The following is a 23,446-nucleotide window of genomic DNA, read 5'->3' on the forward strand; positions in this document are numbered from 1 at the left end:
AATAATATCGTTACGCTATGAACAATCTAGACTATCTAACCTACTATGTACCCTAATTCTGGACCTTGACACTTTGTTATCAAGGGTCATGTCCTCAGTCAGTTGTAGCTGCGCCATGTCTTGCCTAATTACCTCTCCCCAATTTTTCTTCGGCCTACCTCTACCTCTTCTTAAGCCCTCCAATGTCAACCTCTCACACATCCTTATCGGAGTGTCTATGTTTCTCCTCCTTAATCATTTAAATTTCGCTTCTCACATCTTGTCCTTAATAGGAGTCACACCCACCTTGTCCTGAATAAATTAATTTCAAAGCTTATTGTTCAATTTTTACTTTATTGCATTTAAATTATTAAACTATTTTTTATTAAAAGAATTTACTCAATTTTATGTAAGTATCATGAAAAACTACATGTTTATGGCAAAGTAGCTAAAGTAGGTGTTTTAGTCCCATAATTGTTGGGGACCCAAATTTCCAGTTAGTAGGTGTACATGTCATCTTTGCAAACAATTATGTTACATTTCCAAATGACCATGTAGATTTTTCATGGAATAATGTTAACGGTTCATCTAACAGTTGTTTCAGCAGTAAGATTTATTTTAAAATTAAAATATTACATAAGATCAACATGTCTCAAGATTGATTATATGGTTTAGCTATATTTTTATTAGAAAAAAATAATTATAATATTTTTGAATAACTTCACATCTCAAAAAGCTAGTAAAAAATTAGCTTCCAACAAGGCCTCATAAGAGTTTGCGCTTTAGGCCCCCAAATTTATCGAACCACTCAATTTATGAAATATTTTGTTTAACCAAAAGGTCAATCACAAAAAGTCTTATTTTAAATTTTTATTACTAAACAAGACATGAAAAAGACAATAAATTACATAGGTTAATCAGTTATTATTCATTGCTTACAAAAAAAAAAAAAAAAAACTTTGATTACAAGGGGATAATGATGGACAAATTAGACAGACTGCAATTGTTTACACTAGTGATAATCGATAAATAAGAAAAAATAATTATTACAAAAATATAAAAATAAGGAAAAACTATAATATTGCAAATCACAAGACAAGTTATTGTTACAAATCAAAATTCAAAAAGAAGGTATTTGAAACTTTTTCTTATTAAAAAACCATATCTTCAAAAAATTAAGGCAAAATACCTTGAACCACCTCTAAATTTGGCTCAGATTATTAGCATACTTCCCGAACTATGCCCAGTCTTAATTACTCCATCAACTTGGCCTTTTGAGAGCCATTACCCCCCCTAGACGTTGATGTGACAAAAAGTGTGGGTGCAATCACCTGCCACGTGGATTTTTCTGTTTATGTGATATTTTTTTGAAAAATAAAATATTTTTTTACCTTTTTAAGAATATTACTTTTTAGATAAATTTTTTTCTAATACAATTTAAAATAAAACTTGGATATAATTACATTATTTAGGCTAAATATTTTTATTTGGCCAAAAATAATAAATTTTATTCAAAAAAAATTATCTAAAAAAGTAATATTCTTAAAAGGGTAAAAAAAATTATTTTTCAAAAAATGTCACATAGACAGAAAAATCCACGTGGCAGGCGAGTGCACCCACACTTTTTGCCATATCAGCGTTTAGGAGGGTAATGACCCTCAACGACCAAGTTGAGGGGGGTAATTAAGATCGGGCATAGTTCAGGAAGGATACTAATAATCTGAGCCAAATTTAGGGATGATTTAAGGTATTTTGCCAAAGATTAACAAAGAAATCTGATTATTTATTTTCTATAATAATATTGGATAAGATCTTCAAGACTTAAATAAAGAAGATATTACAAGCACCACCAAGGATTGCGAGGGAATAAATATGATCCTTTTATCTTTAATTATAAATCTTAAATTTGATAGATTAGCTCAAACACATGAAAATGGTAAAAAAAAGAAAAAAAAAAGATTATTACATGCACAATAAAAACGTGGATTAGGTACTAAAAGATTTGGAAATATTTTGAATTTAGCAGCAAATAAGGAAAGACAGAGGAAACTTACCTCAGACTTTAAACTCAGTTTAGCTGTCATCACACTACAGCCAACCAAATTACACCTATGACAAAACTTTCCTTAAAATAATAAAAAATTTCCTTAATTTTCTCAAAAAATTCTTCTACTTCCCCTATATAAACCCCTCTTCTCACCCTTCATAACATTCTTTCGACCCTTTTCTTCTTCTCCTTTGCTAAGGTATGTCTCATTCTCCTTTACCTTCTTTTTTTTCCTTTTTGGTTTCTTTAATTTCTGTATTTTTGTTTTTTGTTTTTTTGTTGTTTTATTATTTTTATTGTCGGCTTTTAGTTCTTCTATTTGTTTGTTTTAATTCCGATTTCTGTTAAGATTAACTCTGCATCCCTTTTTGTATATCTGGGTCGTTCTTTGATTTCAGTTTCTTTTTCTATCCTTATAATTCTTGATAAAGAGAAGATGGATAATTAATCTAAAAAAATTAGAGACAAAAAAGCAGATGGATTTTATCTCGAACCCAATAATGAATACTTATTATTATATATATTGATTGAAAGATCTAAACTTTTTAACCTAAAATTAGAAAAGATTTGAACTTTAGTCATCAAACATAAAGGTGTCTAAAATAGTTTTATAGAGCTGATAAATATAAGGATGAAGCTCAATTAATTTGGGTGAGAATTAGTTTATTGATTTGGGTTCTTGTTAGGATTGAAAGATTAGAAATTTTTAAACAATAATTAAGAAAAGATGTGAGCTTTAGTACTTTTACCTTTCCTTTGTATAGGAATGTCTTATATCCAAAGTAATTTTTTAGGTCAATCATCAACATAAAGACAATCTCGTGCCGAGGGTTTACGGGAAACAACCTCTCTACATTCATTGTAGGGGTAAGGTCTGCGTACTCAAAACCCTTCCCGGACCCCACTTGTGGGATTATATTGGGTTTGTTGTTGTTGTTCATCAACGTAAAGATAGTCTAAGATAGTTTAATAGAGCTGATGATTCATAAAGCCGACCTCAATTAATTCGTGTGAAACTTAGTTTATTGATTTGGGTTCTTGTTATGATTGACTTTGGTTTGCCCTTTGATCTATTTTTTGGTAGTTTTAATGATATTGTTTATTGTGTATGATTGCAGATCTTTTTTGTTAATACCTTCACCCGCTCTTGTGATTTGGATCTAATCGAGCCTTGACTGATTCTGGAAGATTGATTGGGGTTTCTTAAAGAATTTCCATGTTTGATTCTTAGTTTCAAAATTATTCATGACATACGCTATCCAGATGCGTCGTATTCGTATTCTGCACTCTTTCTCAGTAGTCTTTCTTTATTGGTTCTACGTAATTTCATGAATTAGCCATCGTCATCATTGTCCCTGTCCAATTTAATTTTAGGATTTTCTTAGCTACACTACCATTTTTTTCTGATCTAACAAAAAGAGAGTACACAAAGTTTCCCGTTGTTTCACATATTGATTGTCTATCAAATCGACATGGCTTCCACTCAGCAAGCGGTGAGTTCTGCTTCTGATGCAGACCAGCAGTATGCAAAGTTTGACGAAAGGAAAAGGAAGAGAATGGAATCCAATCGTGAGTCTGCTCGTAGGTCACGGATGAGGAAGCAACAGCGACTGGGGGAGTTGATGGGTGAAACAACACAGCTACATAAACAGAACAGTATCTGCCGCGAGAGGATTGATTCTGTTGAGAGAAATTATCGTGCCATGGATGCAGAGAACAATGTACTGAGGGCTCAGATTGCTGAATTGACTGAACGTTTGAATTCATTGAACTCGCTCACACAATTTTGGGCTGATGCTAATGGATTTCCTGTGGAACTCTCTGAAATTCCCGATGCTTTGCTTGAGCCATGGCAGCTGCCTTGCCCTATTCAACCTATCGACGCTTCTTCTGATATGTTGCTGTTTTGAGATTCTGGTATGAAGATTTGAGTATGAAATAGAGAAATTCATATTAAATGTCCCTGGTATTTTCTTTTGCTTATCAATAGTGTAGCGTTTGTTTCTTACTAGTCCGGTCGCCTTAGGTTATTATTGATATTAACTATTAAGTTTATGGTTTTGTTACTATGGAATTCTTTGTTATTTTGTGATATTGTAGGATCTGTTTGTCCTAAGTGTTGCTTGTTTCATGTGTTTGATGTGTTGATCTTTGGGATGTCAATGCTTTAATGCAAAGAGTCCCTTGTTGGGAAAGTACAAAATTGGTCGGCTGGCCAGAATTAATTGCATTCACTCCCCGATGGAAGGGAGCCTTGGCGTAACTTGTAAAGTTGTTGCCATGTGACCAAGAGGTCACAGGTTCGAGCTGTGAAAATATCCTCTTGCAGAAATGCAGGGTAAGGCTACGTACAATAGATACTTGTGGTTCGGCCCTACCTCTCGCGCATGGCGGGAGCTTAGTGCATCGTGATCTTTACTAGCCAAAAAGTGTATAATATATATATACATACACGAAAAATATATATTTTGTCGGTTATTATTAATGGGAGCGGCAAAAAAGGTATATTTCTCTTCAATCACAAGAGATGATTTTCAGGTGGTCATGGAATTTCTTTGATTTTCAGGAAATTTGATGTACTATTTCATAGGTACTGTAGTATGAAATTTTGGCCACAATCAATCACTGAATCTTTGATATTTTGTAAAATCATTCTATTGAATGTGGCCAAATAACTCCTCAAGATTAGCCATAAATTTAGATTTGATGTGACCAATATAATAACATTAATCATAAGTGGTTCTTCTTTATAAAAAGAAAAAACTTTACAAGGCACAAGTTGTTACTTTAATCTAAAGTAATTCATCGATCAGTTTATAGGAGCCTGATTCATTATGGACAGGAGTTCATTATTCTTTGAGTTCTTTTGGATATAAGAATATTTTTACTTTTTTTTCGAATTTTTTTTTAAATTAGTGTTTGGCCATAATTCAAATATCTTTTGAAGATAAATTTTGAAGTTTTTCAAAAAAATTAAAAATTTTAAAAAACTAATTTTCAAAATTTTCACTCAAATCGTTCATAAAAATTCAAAAATAATCTAAAATTATATTGACGACCAAACACAAATCATTTTCTCTTTTCCCTTTTCCCCATTCAAAAAGAGAAAAAAAGGGTTACTCTTTTCTTTCCATCGTACTCACGTTTCCTGCCTCCGAAGGTCTATTGCTCCACACTTTTATGCTTAAAAAATAAAATTTTAAATTCGTTAGAAGTAATCTTTTTCTTCACTTGAAAATGAACTATTACAATACTATATATGGGGAAATAGTTTTTCCAGTTTTTCCACAATTCTAGCAAAAGGAACCAATACAATGTTAGTATTCTGTATTCGAAAATATACTCAAAATAGAAACAATGTAAAACCAAATGTGGAAAAACAGAATTAATTCGAGCCCATTGAATTCACAGTATTTTTTTAAGGAACTTAATTCCCTCCTAGTACCTGAGGTTTAAGATTATTTTCTCTCAGTAGCGGTACTTCAAACCCCAGTGACCAACGAACTCAAAGATTAGTAGCAAATCACACTTACTACTTTCTTCATGTTTAAAATAATGCCGAATGAAGAAGGAGAATCAGAATTTTCGTCAGAAAAATCTGAGGGAGAGTTCATGTATTTATATCCAAAATGTTAGGTAATACCGAGGAGTTGCAACTCTTCATACTGCAACTCAAAATGGTTGTTTTATAAAACGACCATTTATGCAAACCGCAAAATTCAAATTATAATGGGAAAATTGAATTACCATTACAGAAACGGTCTAATTTTGGTCCAAAAAATTAATCAATCAAATCATTTGACCAAATTCGAAGCTGAAGTCGAATCCGAGCCGAGTGACGACAACGGCGCGCGACTTGCCTTCTTCTCAATTCTTTAATAGCTAGAAGAAGTGGAATTGTATATATACCCATCAAAACTCTTTTCCTCCTCCAAAAGGGGACAATGTCCCTTTATCAAAGAGGGAAATTTAAATTTTTTTCCCTCGTCCATTTCCCATTCACTCTATTTTTAAGCTCTAACAAGCTTAAAAGCCCAACAACCCCTCACATGAATGGGGAATGACTATATCACAGAAATATGCATGTAAAACTGTGTGATTTACAAGCAAAAATTAATCGCATCTGGATAAGTAGGTTTCGCTTTGGACTTTTCATAATGAACTTATGTAGGATATACTAGACCAATCGGTAGAGTGATATCTTTGAACAATCGAACTTTGGTGTATATCTAGACAACCATGAGTCACACAATCAGCCTTTAACCGTCTTTGTTTTTCATTGTTGTGTTCGTTTTAGCCATGAACACCGCATGGTTTCATAAGTGCGTAGAGAACTAGCCTTGCAAAATTCTCTTTGAAGCGACTAATATTTCACACTTACATAGGTGATTTCTAAATGTGTCATCACGTAGATACACTCTTTGATATACCCCATATCAAATTTAGAAACCATTAAAAAATCTTAATACTTTATCTTTAGTACTGAACATTGTCTTATCACAAGAATGAACCAAAATTTTTATTTGACAATATTAAACCGTCATTAATGACTTTGCTTGATCTCCTTGAACCTAGATCTTGGGACCTCCAATCTTTTAGGTAAAATTACCGTCACAATGACTTGTCAAAAAGGGAAATTCAAAATTTTCAATTTTTCCTTTATTTCTCATTCATTCTACTTTTAAGCTCTAACCAGCTTAAAAACCCAACAGACAATTGCATAACTGGCTTTCGACAACTTTTATGCAACTTTTACTTCAATCTTGTAACTGTAGATATTGTATTTGTTTGTCTCAGTGTACTAGGCCTGCAAATTTTGATTAACTTGTGAACGACCTTTTTGGACAGGAGAGTTATACTAGGTTACTTGAATCAAACTAACGAGGTGTAAATTTTACAACAAATTCAATTTATGGGATATTTAGTCTACGACAGCAACAATAAAAAAACCCAGTATACTCTTACGAGTGAGGTCTGTGGGGTAGTATGTTCGCAGATCTTACCTCTACTTTGAGAAGATAGAGAGGTTGTTTCCGATAGAACTCTCGACACAAAGAAAGATGCAAAAAGAAGCAGTAGCAACATACCATAACATCATCAAACTAACAAGACAAACCAAAGCGAAAAAAACAACATGCAGTAATAGAAACTCATGAAAAATAAGAAAATACAAGACTAACCTTAATACTACTGGTTGGGACAAGGAAAACACACGATTATCTACTAACCTTCACACATTCCTATCGAGGGTCATATTAAGCTGAAACAACGTCATGTCCTATCTAATCACCTGTCCTCAATACTTCTTTGGCCTACCTCTACCTCTACCTCTCCTCGAACCCACTACGATTAACCTCTCACACCTCCTCACGGGCGTCAGTGTGTCTCTTCTTCACGTGTCCACACAATCTAAGCCTTTAGTATGAGAGGTGGAATAGTTAACTCATTGCAAGAAGAGGACAATCATGAAAATGTATCGGAGACTATTTACTACTACTAAAGAAGCGGGAATTAGCGACGGACAAATTAAATTCTATAGCTAAACAGAAAAATCTGTACTAATCCTATTTAGCTATGAACTATTTAGCGACATATTAACGACAAAGTTTGAAGCTAATTCTAGTACTTTTTTGCAGTATATTATATGCTCCCACGTGATATATCACATCCTTAATGACAACAAATCCAAGAAAAGTGTAGTATGAGCTAATTAAACAGGAAACTTTAACATTCAAGAATATTCATCAGGATAACACAGTTTAAAACAAGAGTATCAAATTACCATATAGGTATTATGTTTGAGAATAACAACAAATATAACATGACTTAATTAGTAGTAATTTCAATCAATTGTCATAAGTACGGCACTCATCAGTCTCAGGATTATCCTTGCAGTAATTCTCCAAAGGGTCAGATGACTCTTTCTTCTTGTCCCTAGCATGGCTCGCTGCTGCACTCGCCTCTTCAACCACATCCCACGCCGCCGCGCATTCTCCGCTAACCGGGTTCTCAGCACAAGCTTCTTCTGCTTCTTTAACACTCTCTGCCACTAAATCAGATAGCTTATTATCTGGTGTTGCACTTATAGCCTTGAGGTACAATTTTCCATGTCCAAATTGGACTAATGATGAGTTTTTCCATGGTTTGTTTAGGGATTGAAATTTCAAGGTTTGAACCTTTGGGGAATCAGATGTTTTGGATAAAATTCTTGGGGTTGTGATACTAACACCAGCTATTGAGGCCATTGTTGCAAAAGATTTTTTTGGTTTTTTGGTGTGTTGGGAAATTATGATCTTTTTAGGCTATGAGATGAGATGTAACAATATATTAGGGGAGGATAGATGAGTAATGGATTAATGAGCACACGTTTCTTATCATTTATTGACCAATGGGATGCATCCATGTCATGAGAATGACAGGCAGAGATATTGTATTTAGAAATATCTTTATATTGGCCCTATGAAAAATATCATCAATTACGTATAACTGTTGTAACCAGTATTATTAGTGGCAGTCTTGTAGTCTAATATTATATATTCTATCACTATATATTGCCTCTTGTTAATTACTGCTTGTTGCTCTGTTCTATTTTCATCTTTCTTTGTGCCGAGGGTTTACTGTAAATAGCCTTTCTACATTCAATGTATGAGTTAGATCAGCGTACGCATTATCCTCCCTAGACTTCACTTGTAGAATTATATTAGGTTTATTGTTGTTGTTATTGTTGTTGTTGTTGTCTATTCCCTCCGAACTAATTTATGTAATACAGTATTTGATTGAATAAGATTTTAAACGTATTTTTAGAAGTCGTTTGGTTTGCATATAAAAACTATTTATCTCAACATAAATCCCCAACACATTATTGTTTTGGTGATCGCAGAAGAAAAAAAATAATTGCCATATAACTAATTTATTATTTGATTTGTGGTATTAAATAATGGAGTTTTTAGTCAAATTTTGTCCATTATTTTTAGGTTGGATTCTTTCTCTTCTATAATTTTTCAGTCAAACGTGATAGTAGATTTAAAAAACTTGCTAATTGGCTAAAGCTAAGTGTTATGGTTCTATAATGAACTTAACAAGAGTAGTGCAGCCATATAAACGTAACAATAATTGTCAAAAACTAAAGAGTGAGTGTCGCATTGGAGATTCGAAAGCATGATGTGTCAAGCGGATTCAATATATATTATTTTATTGACCGTTTTATTTCTGGTTTAGATGATAATTATGTGTACAGACAGTATATTTTTCGACGGAGCGAGTTATATGAACCCTCTTTGATACATGTGGGTCCGCCCATGTACCTAACAGAAGTAAACAAACACATCCGAGAACTAACGGTCCTTCCGTTTGTTAATTTACCTAACTGGGTAAAAAATAATTTTCATTGTCAACCCTTCTTCCCCGTTGCACTTCCTCAATATAACTGGGTCCTCCCTTGTACCTAACAGAACTGCAAGGCTTTGAGGGCGTGATGTCATATGGCTATGCCTTCGCTCCCACACGGAAAAAGAAGAGTTAGCCGACCGAGATATCAAAATAACGGAAAAGTCTTAGTATTCTCTTAGCCATCAACTAAAGCACCACAAAATTTCAAAAAATTTAACCAAATTATATGGTCAAAGGGGTAAGAATCATCAATCATCCATCACTAAATGCAACTTATAAATCTATTGTAATTACTAAATGCGACTTATAAATCACAATCACTATACAATGCAATCAATAAGCCAACTTAAACATCGAAATTATTAAGTGCTTGTAAATCGTAGTTATAACTTATAATCCCAATCAGTAAATGTGATTTATAATCGCAATAAGTAAACACGACCTATAAATCGCAATCAATTATTGTCATTTTATTTAATGATTTATAATTGCAATCAATAAACGACTTATAATTCGGAATCTATAAGTGCAACTTATAAATAACAATCAATAAACAACTTATAATCGAATCAAGAATGCAGCTCCTCTAAATGAAACTTATCAATTGCAAGCGCAGAATACGAGTATAAGTCATTAAATCGCATTCAAAAAATTGACTTATAATCTTATTTAACAAATGTTGTAATATGGCCAATATTTTGGCTAGTGGAGTCCATCTCACATAAACATAAGCATATTTGCAAAGTAGACCTTGTTGGCAATATTCTTTGGACCCAAAAATATTGCATTGTGTGGTGGATATCATTTGCACAAGTTGTATTTTTTCTTTTACATTTGGAGCCCAAGGCTTTTTGGCCTATAAAAGGAAATGTCATTAACTCACTATAGTGGTATCAGAGCCACATCTAACCGAGTTAGTTTCAATAGCCAAAATGACTCTAACAAAGACCTATATTGAGAAATTTGAACGAAGTACAAACTTCGGAATGTGGCAATTAAAGATGGAAGCTATCCTAATTCAGGATGGCTTAGACTTGGTATTGCAAAGAAATGAGAAGAAGCCGGATAAAATAACGGACGAGGAGTTGCCGTCATAGATAAAAAGCCAAAATCAGGTATCATCTTAAACCTCTTAAATGAGGTTTTACATGAAGTTTCTGTAGAAACCACTGTCAAAGACATATGGGAAAAATTGAAAACCTTATATATGAAGAGGACAATGGAAAATAGACTTTACCTGAAGCAGAAGCTTTATACAATTCGTATGGGTGAAGGTACCTCTATTCTCTCTCATCTTGACACATTTAATTCCATTCTTATGGATTTAAGTAATATAGATGCCGAAATTAAATATGAGGATCAAGCTGTGTTACTGCTTTGTTCTCTACCCCCTATATTTTAAGCATATAAGAGAAACTATGCTTTATGCAACGGATGATATCTCTTATCTTAAAATCAAAAGAACAGATAAATAGTGATATTACCGCGGAAGCTAGTGGAACTCAAGCGGAAGTTTGCTTGTTTGTTAGGGGCAAATCCGACTCAATATCTAAATACAATAATTTAAAGTGTTGCTATTGTCATAAGAAAGGTCACATTATCTCTAAATGCTATAAACCAAAAAATCTTTAAAAAAAAACATAAGAAAAAGAAAAATGAGCACAAAAATACTGACACCGCTGAAGCTAGTGTAACAATTGATGAGATTGAGGGAATTATATAGATAAGCATATTTGCAAAGTAGACCTTGTTGGCAATATTCTTTGGGACCCAAAATATTGCATTATGTGGTGAATATTATTTGCACAAGTTAATGCCATTAGTTCATTTTAGACACACCAACAAGACTTCTTTATTTCTTGTTTCTTCTCCTCCTTCAGTAATTGAGAGTATTTTGTAAGAGAGTTGAATGTTGGGAAACACTTACATGATCCCCTTTCTTTGGAGTGATCTTGTGAGATTATTCTCTCGAGGTATTTGAGATTAATAAGAGTATTTACTCTAATTTTGTACGCTCTTTTGTACTCTTCTTGCTATAGTGAATTTGCTCCTTTCCGTTTGTGGATGTAGGTCACACTAATCGAAGCGCGTTAAATTGGTGTCTTCTTTATATGCTTTAACTGTCGTTATTATCAACTTGCATTATCTTTGTTATTGTCATTATAACATTATTTGGCTAAATTCTCCATTACCCCGGTTGCCGATCCTAACAAATGCTAATTCAAAATTTCATACAAATCAGACTAACAAATCTCATTCAGCAAATATTCGCTAATGTGACTTACAAATGTTTATAAAGCTTTTTGTTATTATTTAACTAGGTAATTTAGTCCGTTAAGGCTCAAAGAAGAAGCTTTCTCATAGTTAAAAATGCAAACTTGCTGCTATTAATGGGCAGAGATGTTAATCATCTTCTTAACCTCGTTAAAAGACACCAAAACTACCGCAGAGCAATTCAACAGATTCATACTCAGTTAATATTCACCACTGCTGAAAATACCTTCAACACAAGTTCAATACCCATCATATTAACTCTCTGGAACTCTGTAATTCGCCATTACTCTCTTGGTATTTTCCCACAAGAAGCCTTTTTTCTTTTCCAGAAACTCCGATTCCAGTATCAAAAAGTTATATATTTTGATAGCTTTACATATTCTTTCTTGATCAAAGCATCGGCCAATTTAGCACAACGGGGTACTGGGAAACAGCTTCATTGTTTGAGCTTGAAGGATGGATTTGAGTCCCATGTTTATGTGCAAACTGCTCTGGTTAACATGTATGGTGAATGTGGGTTTGTTGGGGAAGCGAAGAAGGTGTTCGATGAAATGCCTGTTAGAAATTCTGTCACTTGGAATGCTTTGATCAGTGGTTCTATTAAATGGGGTGATGTTAAGGTTGCTCGGGCGATGTTCGATGCAATGCCGGAGAAGAATGTCATTTCTTGGACGGGGCTTATTGATGGGTATACGAGGATGGGTCGGTTTGATGAGGCATTGTCATTGTTCCGCGAAATGGCTGTGATCGAGGAGATAAAACCGAGTGAAGTGAGTCTTTTGGCTATTTTCCCGGCTATTTGGAATGTTCGGTGTTTAGAGTGTTGCCAAATGGTTCATGCTTACGGGGAGAAAAGTGGTATTAATGCTTTTGATATCCGTGTTATGAATTCGCTTGTAGATGCTTATGCTAAATGTGGAAGCATAGATGATGCTGTGAGAGTTTTTGAGGATATATTAAATGAACGAAGGAATTTGGTGTCATGGACATCAATAATATCAGGATATGCAATGCATGGGATGGCAAAAGAAGCTTCGGATAGTTATCAGATGATGGTGGATGCAGGTGTTGAACCGAATCGCATAACGTTTTTGAGCATGCTCAATGCTTGCAGTCATGGAGGTTTAGTGGATGAGGGGCTCGAGTTTTTCAGGAAGATGGTTGATGAGTTTGGGATTCAACCAGACATTAAGCATTATGGCAGCTTGATAGACATGTTAGGCAGAGAAGGTAGGTTAGTAGAAGCAGAAGAAATAGCTTTGGAGATACCTAATGCTATGTCTAATGTTGTGATTTGGAGAACACTATTGGGAGCTTGTAGTTTTCATGATAATGCAGATATGGGAGAAAGAGTTATGCAGAAGATCATGGAGATGGAAAACAAATATGGTGGTGATTATGTGCTTCTTTCGAATATCCTTGCAGGTATGGGCAGGTATGTTGATTCTGAGGCTGTGAGGCGAGTGATGGATGAGCAAAATGCACCCAAAGCTCCCGGCCTTAGTTTTACTTAATTCAAGATTGTAAACTGATCGATATATTGTTCATAAGTCACGTTTTACTTGATAAGTTTCTTCTTTCACTGGAAGTAGGAGCAGCACCAAATTGGTACTTTTATGCATTTCTTTGTTTATTCTCATTTATTTCGTGGCCTCCTTTTGCCCATTGCTTAAACTGATCTCAGAACTTCAGCTAATCGTAACTTGCCTCCTAATCTAATTAATGCTTGTCCTATTTACTATAAGGCTCAGGCCTGAATGCAGTCCAATCTTTTATAATTAGAAAGTCTGCATGGGCTAGCTGTTGAACGTTAAAATTTGAGTACAAAACTTTAAGCATTGAGCTTACAGCTTCGATGCTTGTTAGCAACATAAACAGATCAATAATTTGGCAATCTATGCACAAACTACCAAATATAATATGATCTACTGAAGTGATCACTGTTGGATGTTAACCTCTGTTAATGAGGTGATGAAATATAGCTGGATTTTGTTGAAAGGACTGGCAGGACAATGGATGTCTATAAGAAACGCCATTCGAGAATAAGAAATTCATCACTTACTAGTGGATGTGCTTTATTTTTGTCAGGTAGTCATTAGTTAAGCAAGAAATGAGTATGTTATTACGGAGTATACTTGAGGGGTTTCTCAAATTACTGTTAGAGAACATGAAGGAATTATCAGAATACCAGCATTTTATAGTAAATGTAGACAAGAACCTGCTCATGAAATTAAGAAGGCGCCCTAGAAACTGTCTGTAAACAAAATATTGCAAGGCTGAATGGCATCTATCTTGGACTCTTTGTTATCTTGTGACGGTTATGATATTTGCTCAGTGATTCTTTCATTTTTATTAAAATGAAGTTGAGAAAGAAAATAAGCATTCTGCCCATGGTATATTTGGGTTGCGTGGCAAATCGATAGCTGTTTGAAGAGTCATGGAGATTCCCAAGATGATGCCAGCTAAAGTAACACAACAACAACAACATCTCAATCGCAAGCAAGTTGGGGTCGGCTATGCAAATTATCACTGACCATGTCACTCCATTTAAGCTCATATCATATCAATATTATACGAAATAAACAAAAAATAAAAAAGTTCTCTATTTTTTTCTCATATAAATCTTCAGCAGGACTAAAAGAATTTTGAAAACATAAGACCTAAACAAAACATACTAATTGATCAAAACATATTCCCAATTAATTGGTGTCATGTATTTTGATTTTTTTCTTCCATTGTGCCTATTTTTCGCTAGTCTTCATGGATTCCAAGAGATTATAGGTCTTTAGGGACAATTTTCTTCCATGTGATTTTAGGTCTACCTCGTCCTGTTTTATCACTTTTACTCGCCACTATTGAACACCTACTGATTAATGCACGAGGTCGACACAGGATATAACGTAACCATCTCAAACGGTTTTCTCTCATTTTATTCTCGATATGTGCTACTTGCATTTTCTGCGTAGCTACAATGACTCTAAGCTACCCTTTTTAGCGGTCTTTACAAGAACTTCCAAATAGAAACAGATTCAATGGGTGTTCCTTTCCATCCTACAAGGAGGGCCTTTCCATCATTTTGAACATTGCAGGAACTGCCTTGGGAAAATTGCTTGAGAATCAGATTTGCTTGATACCAAGATGACTCACTGAGCTCCATTTCAACCATTCCAAACCTTGCAAAGTATGCTCTCCATACATCAAGCTTCATATTCCGTGTGAACCTTTCTGCACCCTCAGCTGCAACCATATTCCGGATACCTTCACCAATATGAAATACCTCAATCCTCTTTCTAACCAAATTGTCTCTATCCATGCAGTCCTCAAAGCAATCAAAAAGCACACTATAAAAGAAAAGTGCCTCCACAAAACGGTTCAAAAATGAAGGTGAGTTATGGTTTGCTTCCACCTCACAGACAACAACTACAGATGGTCTGAGTCCTCTGATTACTCGCATCGTGTTATCCATATACTCTGGCCTGCAGATCATTGTCCTTAGTACAATGTTACAATAGACAGCCACAGTTTCATCTGCCTTAACATTGACTGATTCTACCCTGAGATCTTTCATGTCAGACATAAAGACTATATTAAATGAAAAGGGCAGATTCAAGGAATTGGCAAAACTTTGTAATCTCTTGCCTGTTTCTTCGATTTTCTCTTTTTCTTGGTGTCCAATGGCAGTTATCTTCAGAAGCTCAATTGGATGGTCACGTTGTTCTGCAAGAGCTTGCATCAAGCCTGTACACTGAATTCCAGTTCTGATATTAAAATCAACCAAATGGATCTTGGTTGCACCTTTAACATTTTCAATTATTGCTTGAACTCCTGCGAACTGCATTACTTGGCTGAATGGAATTTCTGTGTGGCAGGTTAAGGCTTCAGGTGTGGTACCTAATGCCAGAGTGCTTAAGTACCTTAATTTTCTTTCAAAACTTGGGGACCTTCCTGTTTCTCGATCAATCCTTTCTTGTAAAGCTTCACCAAAATAGAAACAAAGTCTCTGGATTGGATTACCTGTTGAAGATATAATCAAGTAAATACATGTGTATTCTCTCGATAGTCACACAATTCAACATGGTATAAGATCAGGTCTTGGGTTCAAGTCTCACCACCACCCACTATAAAAAACGAATTCCCACGTGCTTGCCGATGAAAGAATTAGACCCGCAAGTGCGGGAGCGTGTTGGAGATATAACTATGTAAATAAAAGTGTATACTTTCTAATAGAAGTGATCACAAAGTTCAACATTACCTGTAGCAGATGCCTTCCACAGGCAACGTGCAACGGATTGGCTAGCCAGCTGAAATTGCTGTTGATCCACTTCTTCTGCAGCAGCTAGAAGGAGGTGAACAAGTTCCATGTCCCTTGTTTGCTCCATGGAAAGGCCCGAAAGTGCTGAAGCATAAGGATGTATAAACATAGAAAGACCATCTACTCTTTGGGTGGAGTACTGGATATATCTTTCTCCAGCAACTCGCAAGATTTCTTCTGTTGACAACTTAGAGATGTTACCTACATGAGCCTCGTTGATGTGTACATTGCTCAAATTTTCCTCGCTTGATTTCTTGAACAGTCTCCCACAATTGTTCAACAGCTCCAACGATGCTGAAGAAATAGGATTTGTTTTCTCTCCATGGAAATTGCCAAGCCTTGGCACTTGAGGCTGAATCCTATTAGATGCTTCAAAGGTGGACTGAATTTGGACAGGTTGCAGGGGAAAGTCCATGTTGGAAGAAGAGTCATCACTTTGAGTGCAATAATCTGAGATGTTCTGTTGCTGATCTTCTGATAGTTGAACATGTTTGTCTGATGTATTCTCTTGATATTTCAGGTCAAGCACAGAGTAAAGAGAATCAAGATCCTCACTATCCAATCCAAACCAAGGATCTACTACGCCATTGTCGACCAATTCATTTCTTCCACACTGTTGAAGATGATTGTGACCACCCTGGAGAACACTGAAATCAATGGCGGGGATCGACACTTGGTCCATGCCTAGAACTGTACGATCTTTTCCCTATTGTATCGCTAACTTGTAATCTGAAGAAGTAGTCTAGATCAGATTTATAGTCTTGGTGATGTTAGGCTTATAGCAACCTGTATTTTACTGCTGGAAGATATAGAAAGGAATTTACTCGGGTTTGAAAGTGAAGTTTTTGTCCTCGGAAATAAAAATAACTTGTTCATGGCGAAAGTTTAGAAGACCAATGCCAGGATGATGTTTTCATGCCCGGGACAAGCAGAGAGTCCAGATGAAAGATAGTCTCTCGTATTGTTTGTATCTCTAAAAGCAACCTTGACTGAGGTAGCTCATCATAAGCCTTAACGAGTTTGATTGATTAAGGAATTTTATGCATTTGGAGAAGACGATTGAGACAATGAGATATTGTTGAAGGCATAATGCCATGGTTAGAAGGAAATGGCATAAGAGAAACAAAAAGGAAAGTCTGCAGGCCAAATGTCTGTCTCAGTAAGGAACAGAAGTGATACAGTGTGTAGAGCAATTGAGCTTCGGAATTGATGTCTTTTTGGTCAAAGTAATGGGAAAAAAAGAGGTACGTTATTATGTCATTTTAGTTATGCCAGGGCACAGGACAAAAACCTGATAATCATATGACTTTGTCTGGCTTACTTGTCTTAAGGAAATAGCAAAGAAACATACAACAGCAAAAACATTTCTGATTTGTTGGGCATCCTGAAAAATTGAAGAGGTCAGTAGTCTTTTAAGTTTTCTGCATTTAAACTAATCATGGTTTCTTTTGATAATTCACTCTTGGATTATAATATTTGAGTACTATTTTGATTGCAACTAAATAATTTTGAAAAGAAGAGTAACTTTCCATCATCCAATTTTTATGTCTTAATGTAATAGCCCTTCTTTAGATTTAACATTACTGAAAGTTTAATTAATGATGGAGTCATGGTAAAGTTGTCTCCCTGGAACCTATAGCTCACGAGCTCAAGCCGTGGAATCAGCTATTGATACTTGCATCAGATTAGGTTGTTTACATCACACCCCTTAGGGTGCGGCTCTTTTCGGGACCCCTACACATGCTCCGTGCACCGGGCTGCTTTTTTTGAAAGCTTAATTAATGGCTTTTGTGTATAACTGTCGTTCTTTAATGACTTTAAAGTTTAGGAGCAGAGATTTGTTCCCTTTCACCCTTTCATATCACTTAGGTTCCATCAAATTAGAAGGGCTTGAAAAACTATAATTAAATTGAATGAGTTATATGGAAATGTAGAATCAATCAATCAAGCACCCTTTCTTGAACTAGATTGAGAAAGAAAGTACACATATTTAATTCTTTTATTGTTTTCCTTTCTATTATTTTAATCAAATTTTCTTGCGAGCCATTTATTTCTCTAGTACATATTTAATTCTTGTATTGTTTTCCTTTATATTATTTTTATCAAATTTTCTTGTGAGCCACTTATTTCAATCTGAAACAAAAGATTAAAATTATCTTTCTCCTTCCCAACTAGTCAGACGGCGTTACACCATCCTCAACTATGGCTTCAATAAACCACCAAATAATATGGTGCAGTGAATGAGACTGCTCCTCTTTTAACCAGAGGTATCGGGTTCGAGTCCTGGATATGAAAAAATCCTTAGTAGGGAGCGCTTCCCCCTAAATGGTGCCCTACGCGGCGCGAATCCGAATATAGTCGGGCTCCAATACGGGTACCGGACACCGGATGGAAAACCAAAAAACTATGGCTTCAATAAGAAATTCTTGTATTTGCATTTGCTTTACTAAAATAATACATACATGTCCCCCTCAATGACCAAACAAAAACAATAATCTACTCCCTCTTTAACAATCAAGATTACAACTGTATAGAGACAAAAAAAATTTAAAAGAAAAGATCACATCAACTCTCAGACCTTTTCATCATTTCTTGTAGAATAGTCGGCATTTTCCAAATCAACCACATTCCCACAAAACAAAACAAAACAAACCCAAATTAGACCCTTCACAATCTTAACCATACCAATTGCCACAGTCATATAATACAACCACCAACCAACAAAATCAACCAAATCAACACTACCTATCAACTCCCTTTTCACCTCAGCCACAACAACTAATGACTCAACTTCATCCCTCAATTTGCACCACCACAACACACCAAAACTCATTGCCATTGCCACCTTCTCAACCACCCTATCATCCGCCGTTTCGACCCCGAAAACGGTGTCGTCCACTACCGGCTTCACCACTTTCTTGGACCAAAACGACGTCGTTTCATGCAACCCGAAAAAGAATATAACTCTACTCAATAAACATAATCCTTCGTGATGACTAAAACTTGAACTACCACCTATTCCAATAGCTATGCTACCTTCTACGCCTATGCACACACATATTTGAAGCATGAAAAGAAAGAACCACGCGGTATACAGACAAGGTTTAGAATAAGTCATGTGATCCGCGGATTGTTTAATGAATAATATGGTTCGACCTGTTAACCCGTGGATGAGAGCTGAAATGGCGACAAGTGGAACTAGTACGTGCAAAATATTGGGATTCACGTAGAGAAAGATATTGATGAGAAGAGAATCAGGCAGCGTGTAGTACTCAGCTGAGGTGGTAATAAGATAGCGAGCGACTGAGAGCCTGGCGAGGACGATAAAGGAAAGAGGGAGGAGAAGGCTGAGAAGAATAATGGTAAGGCATTGAAATGATTCTTTTAACATATTGGCAACATAGTCAAAGAATGAAATGGTTTTCTTCTCTTCTTGGTGGCATATTTGTGAACTTGAACCCATTTGACTTTAATTAACAAGCAAAAAACTGGTTTCTCTTTGAGAAATACATAAAGGGATGAGGAGTATATAAGTGATCAAAAATTTGAATTAGTAAAAAGACTATAAAGTGGTTGCCACGACTATCTTCTCTACGTTTTCTTCTCTAACGAGTTTGGTGTATATATCTTTTTATGGACTTATATCCAATAATTTACTTTAATTTATTCATACATATTTCCATCAATTGGTGGCCGCCATAACACGAAAGCTATTTTAATTTATACTAATTTTTTTTCTTTTTCTTTTTCTTTTTCTTTTCGATTTAAATTTAAGAATTTACACTATTAGTTCACCTAAAAGACAGGTAATCGCCCATAGAACTGGAATTAGTAACCTAGAAAATAAGACGGTTACCTACTACACCGCAGGTTAAAATAATATAGAAGAATTAACCCAAATAACCACCCATTCAACCACTTATATAAACTAAAAATAGCCGGTGGATGTATAATATATGCATATTTTATGTATTATATATGTATAATTGAGTATAATTAATGTATAATCACATACATGGCTAGAAAAAATAAACTATAAATATGACTGGCTATTTATGTAAATATCTCTAAAATATACTAATTGTGTGTGAGTTAACCAAATTCAACTTATGCAATATTGTAGGTTTTTATGCCCAAGAGAAAGAACTTTTTCTATTTTCATTCAAAGTATAATACGTACTCAACACCTCTTTACATATAGAATATTGATGCAAATATATATATACATAGTGAAAGGAAGCATCAGCAAGTGCCAAATATTCAGGAAAATTTGACTGTTATCTAATATGAATTAATATACTAACAAAAGTTTTGGTAGAATGGTAAGTATCCTTCATCCTTAATCAGAGATCTTGAGTTCGAGCCATGTGTACGGAGTCGCCTCTGTTATGGAACTTCCCGGTGTAAATCCAGATTAATCGGATTTCAATACAGATATCGGACACCGGATAGGAAACAAAAAAAGATAATATGAATTATATCATCCTTGCAATAATTTAACCATTATGCGTATTTTAGTTGCATTAACCAATATCTAGAAACTAGAAATCCAATCAAACACAATTACACAAACATAAATTCTAACTACTTAATATTCTAATTTTTTTTATGTCTAAGTGGATGTAACTAGAACTACGTGCTATAAAAGGTCGCTTTGTTGTTGGATAATTAATTGGACTTCAATTATTCCTTTTTTGAAGTGAAATTTTTATAATTAGAAGTGATCGTGACAACGACAAATCCCACCAAATCCAACGTGATGGCATTATATGTGGGATTTAATTCAAATTTTTCAATTTGGCCTTAAAATAGAAGCTAGCTAGAATTTTATAAAAGAACAACCATTTTAAAGGACTTCACATTCACAACATGATGAAAACATGCAAAAAGGCTCCACACAGATGGAAACTCTACCAAAGATTGCATTTGCACCCCAACTTTTGGGGGTGGAATTTGTGGCGTCAACCCATCGGGTTTATCGTTTTTTCTAATTTCTTCTCTAGCCGAGTGTGAAAGATTTGGCTTTTTCTTTTATTGACTTTCTTGAGTCAATGTCGCATTTCGCGTGCTTGGTTAGATCTCCTAACCTAATGTAATGAACGAGAAGGTGAAAAATTCAGTCTTAGCTAAGCATTCGAATTCTGGGTAAGAGAGGAAATCTTTCTATGAATTTAAGTTATATATATCGTTTGTTCATGTAAAGAATTAGTGCTAATTTCAAGGCTTGAACTTAGAGGCGTATTTAGTGTAGAAATTATGGGTTGAACTGAACCCAGAACTTTCGCTCATTCCCTATGTTTTTATCCAAAAAATCATTAAATATATACAATTAATAAATTTTTGAATCTACTAATTTAGATGAGATGTGGTAGAATTGCGAATCCGGATCCGCCTCTGCTTGAACTGATGACCAATATATTACACATATACGCAAGTTTAATGTTACTCCAAGATTTTTTCTGTTTACCGTAAAATGATACAATTGAATTTGTACGTGATTTATAGACAAGCGAATCGATTTGATCCCAAAATGATAAATAAATTAAATAAAAATAAAAGACTTAGCGTTAAAATGAAATAAGACAGCAGATAGCTTGGTTCCGAGAATAGACATTTCTTAGGCAATAATAATACTGATAGATAAGAAATAAAGTGTTATTGAGCTTAAAATAATATGTAGTATAAGTTTGTTAGAAAATTCGGGTCCTTAAAATGGTTGTTGAAATCGCTATTTATAGTTGCATCTAAAGAACAAGGTATTAGGATCAACTATCAAGCCCCTCTTAAATGACAATTACGGGGGCCATTGAAGAATGTGTAACGGCAGGCTATGAATGGCATAATTCTCTATAACGGATTGTGTATTTAATATTACAGAATATTCTTCATTGAATGCTACCGGGTGGCAGACAATCGTTTGTCTTCATTAGCAATATTCCTTTCAGGTTCTCTTCTATGCTAACCGAAGCTGCTGCCCCCGGTCTTGGTTTTCACTTTTCACGTGTCTCGCTTTCCGTCTATTTCTGGTTCACGTGTCGTTTTATTATACGAGTATTTAATATGAACCGATTTTACCCAATACGCCTTCAACAAAGGACAATTTTTTTTTATTTGGTAATTCAGCTGAAGTGCCATTTCTCATAACTCGATGAGATTCATAATAGTGTGTCCTTTCGTTCTCATAGTTTGCTTCTTATATCTGTAGTTAAAAGTAGGAACCATGTTATTTTCTTTTATGCTATTTTTTTCAATAAAAGAATGCGGAAATTATTTATTTTTTTACTGTAGGTCGCCCGTAGAATCAGCGAATAGTTTCTTTTATAAATAGTGCCCTACTTACACTTGAGCCGAGGGTCTCCTGGAAATAGCCTCTCTACCCTTCGGGGTAGGGGTAAGGTCTGCGTACATATTATTCTCCCCAGACCCCACTTGTAAGATTTATACTGAGTCGTTGTTGTTGTTGTTGTTACACTTACGCTTACTTATGAGGATAGGGGGATGGTCAAAACATGTATGACTCTAGTTTCGTTTAGTTTATATTTTTTGTGCCAGATTAGATGGTGAAAACAATTGTGTGATCCGAATATGAAGTCGCCTTTGTTAGGGAACGTCTCAATATAATTTTTTTTGATATAAATCCGAAATTAGTCGGACCCCAATGCGAGTAGAGGATACCGAATGTGAAACTAAAAAAAAAAAAGACATTGTGTGATACGTGGGTTTGTCATTGATTTTGCTCATCTTCTGCTTCCTTTCTATGTTTTTCTCTATTAGCTTATTTAGCTCTACGTGTACATTAGTTTCTACAACGAAGCTTTTAAACCCCTAGAGAAAGAAAAAAATAAAACACACAAGATTTATGAGTTAGTCACTGAAATATGAGTACTCAAACATTTCAAGATTTAATCCTTAAGAGGTTTCAGGTTCGAGCTCTAAGGATGAATATATTTTTGTAAGAAGCATTTCCGCCTTTAATGGCCTTATGCGATGCGAACGTAGAAGTGTCACCAAATAGCCATGTGTTGGACTGTTGTTAAGTTTTATCTGTAAATTATTTATTGTTTAGCCACAACTTAAAAGAAGTTCGAAGTTCGAACCGTGTAGTTCAAATTCTAAACTTATATATGTTTATTCAACCGAATAATTAAAGCAAACATTTCCAACTGTAACGGAATATCGTGGGTTAACTAGCACACAATCACACACAAAGCAAATAAAGAAGAAAAATCAATACAAGGATTTGACGAGGTTCGGCTAAGCCTGATCCTCGAGGCAAAAGCAGAGAGAGTTTTCCACTATGAATGAGAAGAAAAGCACAATACAATCTCTAGAATCTCCAACTACAACACCTATATATAGATCCCAAAAGGTCTCAAACATATATGAGAAAGGTTTCCCAATTTGACAAGGACTATAGGTTTTCCTTTCCCAAATCTATTAGGACA

At 34.9% G+C, this 23,446-nt stretch overlaps 3 protein-coding genes across 6 annotated transcripts; 2 read left to right on the plus strand and 1 right to left on the minus strand.

Annotated features, from left to right (window-relative positions):
* Positions 1-2,094: 2,094 nt before the first annotated feature.
* On the plus strand, positions 2,095-4,142 carry LOC104232854 (bZIP transcription factor 53-like). Its single transcript, XM_009786131.2, has 2 exons — positions 2,095-2,225; positions 3,145-4,142. Exon 2 carries the CDS (start codon positions 3,499-3,501, stop codon positions 3,934-3,936), a length of 438 nt encoding a protein of 145 aa, XP_009784433.1. The 5' UTR covers positions 2,095-2,225; positions 3,145-3,498; the 3' UTR covers positions 3,937-4,142.
* Positions 4,143-7,728: 3,586 nt separating this feature from the next.
* Positions 7,729-8,333, minus strand: LOC104232855 (calvin cycle protein CP12-1, chloroplastic-like). The gene has a single exon (XM_009786132.2). The coding sequence runs from the start codon at positions 8,269-8,271 to the stop codon at positions 7,873-7,875; it is 399 nt and encodes a 132-aa protein (XP_009784434.1). The 5' UTR covers positions 8,272-8,333; the 3' UTR covers positions 7,729-7,872.
* Positions 8,334-11,613: 3,280 nt separating this feature from the next.
* Positions 11,614-17,476, plus strand: LOC104232857 (pentatricopeptide repeat-containing protein At1g09220, mitochondrial). 4 transcript variants are annotated; one of them, XR_011405610.1, is made up of 3 exons: positions 11,614-13,114; positions 16,522-17,245; positions 17,333-17,476. XR_011405610.1 is itself a non-coding variant. In XM_070168501.1 (2 exons), the coding sequence occupies exons 1-2, from the start codon at positions 11,806-11,808 to the stop codon at positions 16,650-16,652; spliced, it is 1,440 nt and encodes a 479-aa protein (XP_070024602.1). In that variant the 5' UTR covers positions 11,614-11,805; the 3' UTR covers positions 16,653-17,476. The 4 variants fall into 4 exon arrangements, 3 of the variants coding, with proteins under 3 accessions (XP_070024602.1, XP_009784438.1, XP_009784437.1); XM_070168501.1 differs by having other exon boundaries at positions 16,522-17,476; XM_009786136.2 differs by lacking the exon at positions 17,333-17,476 and having other exon boundaries at positions 11,614-13,124; positions 16,522-16,610.
* Positions 17,477-23,446: the final 5,970 nt, after the last annotated feature.

Source organism: Nicotiana sylvestris, chromosome 2 (genome assembly GCF_000393655.2).
Source record: "Nicotiana sylvestris chromosome 2, ASM39365v2, whole genome shotgun sequence".
NCBI lineage: Eukaryota > Viridiplantae > Streptophyta > Magnoliopsida > Solanales > Solanaceae > Nicotiana > Nicotiana sylvestris.